Here is an 11,239-nt window from a genome sequence, read left to right as displayed (position 1 = left end):
TGTCTGTTTTTAAAACAGGAAGTAAACAAACTGCGATCACGTGACTCATATCTTCCTCACTGTTTGCAGCGACTAACTCAGTAACTGAACATTGACAATGGCTATCCCTGAGAAATGTATTGAAAATTACAAATACACTTTCCAGAAAGAGTTATTAAGGTAAGAAGGATGAAATTCCATTAAAAAATACCGCTGACAATTCTTTAGCATTTTTTAATGAAGCATTTTAGCTTGTTCCAAATATTGACCTTTACACAAGACTTCTAAATTATCAATGAACAACTGGTTATTTTAACATTCTGTCATTGATTTCTTGGGAAAATAATAAGCAACGAATTTAAACAAACGAAACAGAATTTTGGTTTATACAAAAAATGTTTTATGAATCAGAAATGACAGTGTTCTTGATTTCTTCCTTTCAGGCAGTCATTTAACTGGTTGACCTAGGTCAGAATTTTTTTTTAGCTCAGTAAGATAGTACTGACTTACAACACAGAAGTTCATGATTTGAGCCCTGAAGGTGGCATTATGATTTAGGGAGACACATTAAGTTATCTCCTAACTGTAACAATACGTTGCTCTTCTAAAACCTTCTGTTGTTTATAGAGGAAATATCCAACCAGAGTTTGTGATCCTTGGTAGTTCCTTGAGGTGAGGGAAATGTGACAGGATTATATCCCTTCTGAAGTAGATACTTAGCAATTCATAATTGGTCTAGCTCAGTCAAAAAGAGTGCTGACTTGAAACCAAATGTCCCAGGTTTTAGTCCTAGAGTTGACAATGTGATTTAGGGAGTCAAATTATACTCTAGTGTCATGTAGTGTAAACAGAGAAATATAAATGCACAATGCCTCATGTGATCTGAGTTACCATTTAGCAAAAAATAACTTTTATAAAGATCAGTACCATAATTTAAAATGTCTTTATCATGGTGCATGCAAGGTGGAACTATTCCCTCATCTACGTGTGATATGCTTCATTCAGTCATTCCACATTTTGACCTAGAGGATTTTTTTTTAGAGAACTGATAATTCATTCACTTATTTACAGATAACACATCCGAAGGTGAAAATGTGGAATGTATAAAAAATTATTATAGTCACAATAAAGTGAACTTGACAAAAGTGAAACACAATTTATAAGATATAAAATTTTACTATTTTATGATATCAAAAACTAATCATGATAATGGAAGATCATACATTTGCCACACACTAAATATAAATCTGTCCATTCTGGATGAGAATTTTCATTATCTTTGATTTGGAATAGGACTTATAATTTTCTAACTTAATTCCCAATCACAGAATGTTTCTTAGCCAACTGCAGGTTAAATTCATTTTTTCATGATTATTAATTGACAGTTGGCACAATAATGTGTCTAGAGTATGTATGCCCTAGAGAATATCTCTAACCTTTATTAAGGTTTGCAGATGATAAGTTTTCTTTGGAAAGGACCTGAGGACTATGATCACTATCGAATGATGGCAGACCTGTAATAGGCGTTGCTGGAATGTGCCCTTTTCGATCGTTAGGCAAATGAACAGGCGTATTCTGGTGTATAACTGTCCTTGGAGTCTGAAGCTGTCTGACCAAGTGGCTAATGCTTTTCCCGAATAGAAGTTTTTCGGGATTCCATTATCAAAATCTATCAAAAGCTGGTGTTGGTACTTGTTTGGTGTCGAATGTTGATGAAACATGACGTACATTTTACAACAAAGGCCATCCTGTATATATATAGTCCTTGTTGTTTTGATGCCCTAGACAGGAACATACTTCCTGAGAAAATTTCACACAATCACCTGAAGTTAAGTTAGTTTTTGTGTGTGTTATAATCAGCGTTCTCCCTGTTTGATGTGGCAGTTTCTTAAAGCTTCTCCACGGGCATCTAACGTTTCCGTCCAAGTGTTGTGAGAAAAATATCTTCCTGGCAGAATCGAAATGAATTCCCTGATTGGATGACAAAAGACGAACATCGAAAATGTTGTGTCTCTGTCAGGTGTAGCATGGCCCGATAAAATGGATTCGTGTCGATCAGTGTTTTCATTAATCATGCTTTTAATGGTTTTTACTCCATTTTCGCCCTGCAGTTGCTATGCGGGAAAGACACGATAGCCGAATGGCGATGGTATATATACCCCAGTCTTGAAGAAACTGTCTCGTAGCAGTTGTGGTAAATTCAGGACCGCCGTCAGATACGAGTTATTTGGAATCCTAAAAGTTACAAATATGCTTCGAAGGTAGGTTTTGAGTCCGGCTGCTCCGTTTAATGATCTTAACAATTGGCAAGTTTGAGTATCGGTCAACTCTGACGAGGTTACACATCCCCTTACTTTGAAAGCCAGAACAGACGCATTGAAATGGATAGTCTGGTGACATCAGAGATGTTGGTGGAGCATTGGGTGTTATCCAATTTCAATGGTTGCATCTTGCTCTTTGTGCTGAAATAGTGGGAATGATACCTGACCAAAATCCCCAAATGACTTATGACTCGAGCTTTGCTCGAGAAATCATTGCTGCTTAATCCTTGGTGGACTGCGTGTAAAGCAGACACAACTTCCTCTCGGAGACTAGGGGGAATAATTATTCTATCCTTGTATATAACACCATCAATAGTGTAAAGGTATTCATGGAATTAAAAGTATTCCCGCAATTTGGGAGGAAATTCATGTAAAAATTGGGGTGTACTTTACTCAATCAAATTGATAAGTTCATTCATACTGTCATCAGTTGCTGTAGTGGTACGAACTCTGTCCAAAGTAACAGAGCTGACTGCAAGCGAATCAATCGAAGACACGACTGATATAAAGACACTGTTTCAGTAGGATTTGATACTAAATTTGAATTATGTATGTCTTATAAGAATGATGTTGCAAGTGGCAACGACATTGTACTATTCTTGATGACTGCTATGTCATCTGAGAGGGTTCCCAGTTTGATGAACTGTCAGCGGCATAATGTTATGATCAACCGCTATAATAAGATCGTCACATCCCAGTACAAAATACCTTGCTTCGTCCAAAGCGTCGACAACGGCTAGAGCTTCGCCTTTTACTGGACCATAACGTGATTCAGCTGAATGTGCAAATCTACTCCACACAAGTGTTATTTGCCATCCTGTATTACAACAGAATGGTTCTTTTTAGGCAGGAAAAAATTATGAAATTCGCTTATGATAGCAGCTTATATTCTTCGAATAGTCTTTTGATTTGTTCCTCCAAGTAAAATGGTGTTCAAGGTTTCAATAATTGCCCGAAGGAAAGCATCGTATAAGCCATGCTGTAGGCATAGGACACAATGATTGTACATCCGTGATATTTCTTGGAGTTAGAAAATCTAGTATCGCTCTTTATCGGTATTTCAAGCAAGAGCGGACGGACAGGGTTGGACGGGATTCAAATCCTGTGAATTCTACAACAATTTGACAGACAATGAACTTCTTTTGGAGTATTGCCATGCCCACCACATATATCGAACCATTGTGCATCTTGAAAAAGCTTCCCTCAATTGCATCAGCCCATAGGAGGACGTCTCCCACACATTTTGTTTCGTTCGGAATATCGCCAACAATTTAATCATATCGTCTTGTATAAACGTCACCTGCAGCTATGTAACTTTGTGGAGCCGTCCTGTAACGATAAAAATAACGATATTGGTACACTATGATAGCCGTTCCAGGCGTCAAAAACGATTTTCCTCTTTCCATAAGAGACTGATCTAACCTGGTGAAAATATGAAGGCGTATGGTATGTTTCAAGTGTTGCGTGTACATTATGGGGTTAAAAATCAACAGTACGATGTGGTTTTCCATTTTTCTTGGCACAAACAACCATTCTATGGCACCATGTGACAGGTTACCCAACTGGAACATGTTAAAATACGTCAAGTCGGACGTCCTGACAAGACCAGCTTTGACATACTCTTTCTAGTGGATTGGTACTGGTACTGTGGTTATAAGCAACAGGTTCAGCATCTGGATCCACCATCAATCGCATTGATGGTCCATCCATCAGTGGCAATGGTTGGTGATCATATGTATTGAAGGTATTAGATTTGTAATAGTCTGTGAGAAATTGTTTTATTTTTGTAAGGTTACTTTCAGTAGCTGGATATGGTAACTTCATCGGCATTGGAGGCGGAAGCTTCCATTAAAGACCGTTACAGGTGGTATCTAGGCCATTAATACTTACGCTGTTGCGGAAAGGCTTACCATTCCGGAGCACCTGATTTCACTCCCGGTTTTTAGTGGAGTTCGTGTTGTTTTTTATTTATTATTTATAACTGTTGATTTAAATGTCTTTTGGTTTTACGAGTCTTTGTTTACTCCTTAGTTTTGATTGTTATTGTCTTGTTTGTGATGTTGTGAGGATTCTCAGGTACCGTGAGCTGAGTCTTTTGTAGACAAAACGCGCGTCTGGCGTAAATATGAAATTTTAATCCTGGTATCTATGATGAATTTATTTGCAACCACTGGGTCAATGACACTGCTGGTGGAGATTTATTTCCCCGAGGGTATGACCAACCCAGTAATCAGCACTTCTGTGTTGACTTGAGTTATCATTGATATGTTCATAATTATAAATTAACTGTAAATTAAACTTTGAATATTTGAAAAAACTAAGGCTTTTCTACCCCAGGAATAGATTACCTTAGCTGTATTTGGCAAAACTTTTAGGATTTTTTGGTCCTCAATACTCTTCATCTTTGTACTCTATTTGGCCTTTTAAATATGTTTTGATTCGAGCGTCACTGATAATTCTTTTGTAGACGAAACGCGCGTTTGGCGTAAATTTAAAATGTTAATCCTGCTTTCTATGGTGAGTTTATTTGCAACCACTGGGTCGATGTCACTGCTGGTGGAGATTTATTTCCCCGAGGGTATCACCAGCCAAGTAATCAGCACTTCTGTGTTGACTTGAGTTATCATTGATATGTTCATAATTATAAATTAACTGTAAACTAAACTTTGTTTTTTGAAAAACTAAGGCGTTTCTACCCGAGGAATAGATTACCTTAGCTGTATTTGGCAAAATTTTTAGGAAGTTTTTGGTCCTCATTGCTCTTCAACTTTGTACTTTATTTATCCTTTTAAAATTTTTTTTGATTCGAGCGTCACTGGTGAGTCTTTTGTAGAAAAAACGCGCGTCTGGCGTTTATATAAAATTTAATCTTGGTTTCTGTGATGAGTTTATTTGCAACCACTGGGTCGATACCACTGCTAGTGGAGATTTATTTCCCCGAGGGTATCACCAGCCTCGTAGTCAGCACTTTTGTGTTGACTTGAGTTATCATTGATATGTTCATAATTATAAATTAACTGTAAACTAAACTTTGTTTTTTGAAAAAAAACTAAGGCGTTTCTACCCGAGGAATAGATTACCTTAGCTGTATTTGGCAAAACTTAGGAATTTTTTGGTCCTTAATGCTCTTCAACTCTGTACTCTATTTGGCCTTTTATATATGTTTTGATTCGAGCGTCACTGATGAGTCTTTTGTAGACGAAACGCACTTCTGGCGTAAATATAAAATTTTAATCCTGGTATCTATGATGAGTTTATTTGTTGCATCGCGTCAATTTCCCTATTTGTTAGAAATATGTTGGAGATCATTCGAAGGGCAATGCACGCTACCCTGTTTATTTGAAATAGTTTATCAAAGTTGTCAGATATATACGTCAATTGTCTCGTCTCGACATGTCTACCTCGCTCATCTCATCCCCGGAGATGGGGAGTATGGTTGATCGTGATACCTTTGTTGTTGGCAACATGCATTTTCATATTGACAGGGATTAAGCCAGTCTGATTTATTCCTAGTCTATGGATGACCCTGAAACCTGCAAGGCATCTCTGACATCCTGTATCCGCCATAGCAGATATATTGTAATGCCGACATTCCCCCCTTTTTATAGTAAACCTATGTCTGTATAGTTTCTCGAAATTATTGAGGATAAAACAATAGATGTTAGTGAGATGTCTAATGTTACAAGTAGTGTAAAACTTGTCATTGTTATTTTGGCTGTTTTCATGATACGACAGATTTGTATATGTTAGTTTGTTAAGAATTTTTAGTTCACGTACTGATTCCGTATTTTCGCGGTAGTTACCTTATTATTCAATAAACTCAAATAAAACTGTTCTAATGATCTACTAATAAATTTAAAGTCGAGATCCATCTTTATTGATGAAGATCAATCGTTGTTTACAAACAGTATCAACATTACGGGAGTTTCCCTAATATGATCCATGGTTGCCGATTGGTAAACAATATGTAACAAGCTCTGTCATTGGTCAGTCGAAAGTATAAATACCAAAACAACAACAGAAACGAGGGAGTGTTTGGTTGACAAGAATGGGTAGTGACAAACTTAAATAAAAGCTGGAATATGTCTGAGAAATACAGACAAGCATTGAACGTTGCCTTTGTTTTAGTTTAAGGTTGTCGGTGCTGGTGCTAAAGGCTTGTCGGTGACGGTGCTTAGGGTGCCGGTGACGGTGCTAAGGGTGCCAAATTGGGAGCAAATCCTTGGTGCAAATATTTATTGGTGCAAACTTTAGGTGCCAAATTGGGAGCAAATCCTTGGTGCAAATATTTATTGGTGCAAACTTTAGGTGCCAAATGGGAGCAAATCCTTGGTGCAAATATTTATTGGTGCAATTGATGGTTTAGGTGTAATTCCTGGGTGTAAATATATTGCTTGGAGCAAATAATGTTTTAGGTGAAAATCCTTGGTGTAAATATTGCTTGGTGCAAATAAATATATAGTTTTGTGCAACTTGTTTTGTTAGGTGAAATTCCTAGGTGACAACCTTTAAGAAAGTCAAGTATTTAATATTTATTACGGAAGCTTTATGGTAGGAACGATTTTGTGATTACCTATAAAGAATTGTTGATTGTTGATTGTATTTATCATGTCTTAAGGAATTGAGACTTATTATAAACTGTGGGTTAGTGAATCTGGTTGATTTACTTTAATGTGATCGAGTTTAGCGCTACACATTGGTAGTTTAATAATATTTAGATAGTGACAGAGTAAAGTCTCTGTTTAGGTTAGTTATAGATAAGACCAACCATACTAGGAACCGGACTAGGCCAGGAACAGAGCTGTACCACTACCAGTCCAGCATTTTTATAAATAATAATAAAGCATCTAAACTGTTCTATTTCATGTATTTTATTTCACGAATATTTAGTAAATATACAGTAATAACAAAACAAATATAAAATCAATATCGGTAGAGTGTTTTGGTCGACGGTAAACCAACTAGACGTCGACCCTAATATTTTATCCTAATATACATACACACAATAAAAAGATCCCTTTACTTTATGTTCATTGTGTTCTCTGGTGTCCGACTCTAGCACCCGAGAGGCAGTGTTACAATTGGTGGCAGCGTTGGGATAAATTTATAGAGTCAGATTAAGTTGAATATATAAGATCATAGATAGAAAATAATGGACGATTCAAACGTAGTTACGTTTGGCCCACACTTGAATGAGACACATGGTGATGCTGAAGCAACTATTCATGAAAATGAAATAGACGCTCAAGGTACTGAAATTTTTAGAAGGACAGAGAGAATGATGGCCGAAGCTAGGGCAGAAATTAGGCTTCGGATGGACAGATGTTTTTCCGACTTTTCAAGTGATATGAGTAAGATGTTTGAAAAGTTTGAAAAGCACACTGTTGACACTAGGTCTACCCCAATTTTAGGACGGGGCAATGAAAGTTCCATAGATAATAATATGGGACCCGATGTTAGACATGATAAGGATGATCAGAATAATAGTCATTTTTCTGAGGTCCGACGGTCAAAATCTGAAATTTCTTGTAAGATTAAGCCACAAATCTATGACGGCTCTGATGATTTGGAAGAGTATTTGACTCAATTTGATTTGTTGGCCGAACTTAATGTTTGGGACTCAAAAACAAAAGCACTGCTTTTGGCAAGCAGTTTATCAGGGAACGCCAGGGCAATACTTAATGAAATCACAGATGGGGAACTACACAATTTTGACAGTTTGGTCACCTCTCTTAAGAATAGGTTTGGTTCAGTCAATAGAGCTGAAGTGTTTAGAGCAGAGTTGCAAACACGAGTACGATTTAAAAATGAAAGTCTGCCTGAATTAGCTCAGTCTATTAAGAAACTGACACGTAGGGCTTATCCTGGTACCTCTCCACTGGTTAGGGACACATTAGCTTTAGATTCTTTTATTGATGCAATACCTGAGACAGAAGTACGTCTCAGATTAAGGGAGGTTGGACCCAAATCAATAAATGAGGCAGAACATATTGCTGTCAAACTCGAAGCATTACGAGTTGCTGATATACGGAAAGGCCGAAATGTTCGCATTGTCGATATTGAAACGGTTCAAGAGCCTGATCTGAAACGGGAAATAAATGAAATCAAACAAAGTATTGAATCTTTGACGAATGAAGTACTTATTATCAAAAATCAAAATGATCAGCAATTCCGAGGAGATAATAATTATAGAGGAAATAAAAATAATTTCAATAGAAATTTTAACAATAGAGGAGCATTTCGTCGTTAGGAAAACGGACAAATGTCCAGTCAGGAGCGAGAATGATTTCTCGACACTGTGAATACTATTATTTTAATATTGTGTTGTGCCATCAAAACAGTTGTTTTGTTTTGGCTACTATATAGATGTACATGTATATATGCATTAAAAGTTCGCACGCTCGTTTTAGTTGGAGCTAGTTTATTTAAATTTTTATTGTGAAGACCGATTTGTTTTGGACAATTATTATACCGAAACAGATGTTTTATGTATAGATGTGATGTTGATTTCCTTTCACTAAGGATTGTTTAATAATTAAAGATGATGTTGTTCTTTGTCTCAAAATCAAAGGTAATGCCTCTTGCTGTAGAATCTCCGTAGCAGAGATTGTAGAAGTTCCGCTCTATAGATATATAAATGATTAATAAAAGCAAAAACTGCAGTTGCGCTAAACACTCTATTTTTATAATTTGTTTAGAACTAATGAACACGTTAAGTGAATATACTGATCTGTACTGGTCATTTCTGATGCAGAAATTAAAAACAAAATAGAAGGTCAACTGATAATTTGGTTAGAAACTCTGGTTGTAAGTAATGCTTTATACAATTGTTGAGCACACTAGCGGCATGATGCAAATATATTATTACGATCTTAGTCGGTAGCCCTATCAAGAGAATGGTCTCAAAACTAGTATTATGAGTAAAATGTAAAAAAATAAATAATAGAAGAGTATGTAGAGTTGAGCTAGATGATAAAAGCTCAATACATGACAAGAATGTCTCAGTTAAATACTGATATGTAGATATTTTGGCTTGGCCAGTCAAATGTATACTTTGAAGGTATGATTCTTGAGAATTGATCAATAAGAATGTAGTAGACATTTGATCTGAAAATAACGAGAGGTACACAACGAGGCACCTTCCGAAAGAAAGGCTGCGTGTACATGTCATATTTTCCAGATCAGATAGTAAAGTTGTAATTGATTGCTCAAAAGAGATAGACACAGGTTTGACCTAATTTCTGGTCAGTGTCTATGGAGCAAAGCTTGACAAAAACGGGTTTGCTTAAATATCTTTACAATGTTTGCAAGCCCGAATATAAGTACATGTATAAAAGAGAGAAATAGTCTAGGCAATGTCAAATAATGTTGTCAAAAACTGGAAAAATAAATAGTAAAGAATAATAAATTGATAGAAAGAGAAATTTGCTCAATAGAGATAAACACCAGTGACCAGATTATTGGTCGATGTTTATGGAGTAAAGCTTAGTAAAAGCGGGTTTGCTTAAATATCTTTACAATATTTGCAAGCCAGAATGTATAATTTAAAGTGAAATAGGTATATGTAATACAAAATAGGGCTGTATAGGAAACTAAGAGAAAAAGAAAGTAATAATTATTTAGGGATAGATAGAAACGACAGATTTGTTCAATAGAGATAGACACATGAGTGACCTAACTTCTCGTCAGTGTTTATGGAGCAATGAATGATCAAATGGTTTTGCTGGTTAAACATTTTACAATGTTTGCAAGCCTAAGTATCAGAAGTAAAGGAAAAACCTGAAACCAGAGTGGACAAAAATCAAAGTACAAAAGTTCTTTAAGTGTAGGTTGTTGACATGAATGAGTTTATTCGTGTAATTCTTTTTGTATGTTCGTCATCTTAAGAATAATAATATAATGAATTGGTTCTACTTTAATAAAACCTTACAAACGACTGTATTTGGGGACCAAATCCTTAAAGGTGGGGGCAATGTAATGCCGACATTCCCCCCTTTTTATAGTAAACCTATGTCTGTATAGTTTCTCGAAATTATTGAGGATAAAACAATAGATGTTAGTGAGATGTCTAATGTTACAAGTAGTGTAAAACTTGTCATTGTTATTTTGGCTGTTTTCATGATACGACAGATTTGTATATGTTAGTTTGTTAAGAATTTTTAGTTCACGTACTGATTCCGTATTTTCGCGGTAGTTACCTTATTATACAATAAACTCAAATAAAACTGTTCTAATGATCTACTAATAAATTTAAAGTCGAGACCCATCTTTATTGATGAAGATCAATCGTTGTTTACAAACAGTATCAACATTACGGGAGTTTCCCTAATATGATCCATGGTTGCCGATTGGTAAACAATATGTAACAAGCTCTGTCATTGGTCAGTCGAAAGTATAAATACCAAAACAACAACAGAAACGAGGGAGTGTTTGGTTGACAAGAATGGGTAGTGACAAACTTAAATAAAAGCTGGAATATGTCTGAGAAATACAGACAAGCATTGAACGTTGCCTTTGTTTTAGTTTAAGGTTGTCGGTGCTGGTGCTAAAGGCTTGTCGGTGACGGTGCTTAGGGTGCCGGTGACGGTGCTAAGGGTGCCAAATTGGGAGCAAATCCTTGGTGCAAATATTTATTGGTGCAAACTTTAGGTGCCAAATTGGGAGCAAATCCTTGGTGCAAATATTTATTGGTGCAAACTTTAGGTGCCAAATGGGAGCAAATCCTTGGTGCAAATATTTATTGGTGCAATTGATGGTTTAGGTGTAATTCCTGGGTGTAAATATATTGCTTGGAGCAAATAATGTTTTAGGTGAAAATCCTTGGTGTAAATATTGCTTGGTGCAAATAAATATATAGTTTTGTGCAACTTGTTTTGTTAGGTGAAATTCCTAGGTGACAACCTTTAAGAAAGTCAAGTATTTAATATTTATTACGGAAG

General features: G+C 36.1%; 1 protein-coding gene across 2 annotated transcripts in view; it reads left to right on the top strand.

Moving 5' to 3' along the window:
• The first annotated feature begins 4 nt into the window (after positions 1 to 4).
• LOC139487967 (peroxisomal 2,4-dienoyl-CoA reductase [(3E)-enoyl-CoA-producing]-like) overlaps positions 5 to 11,239 on the top strand; it is a 31,908-nt gene continuing 20,673 nt past the window's right edge. For both annotated transcript variants that reach the window (XM_071273250.1, XM_071273249.1), the window contains exon 1: positions 5 to 159. In XM_071273250.1, coding sequence (XP_071129351.1) covers positions 98 to 159 — 62 coding nt within the window. In that variant the 5' untranslated portion in view covers positions 5 to 97. The remainder of the gene's footprint in view (positions 160 to 11,239) is intronic.

This window comes from Mytilus edulis, chromosome 9, assembly GCF_963676685.1.
Source record: "Mytilus edulis chromosome 9, xbMytEdul2.2, whole genome shotgun sequence".
NCBI classification, from domain to species: Eukaryota; Metazoa; Mollusca; class Bivalvia; order Mytilida; family Mytilidae; genus Mytilus; species Mytilus edulis.
Note: the sequence above shows the minus strand (reverse complement) of the source record. Positions and strands in the feature narration are given on the sequence as shown.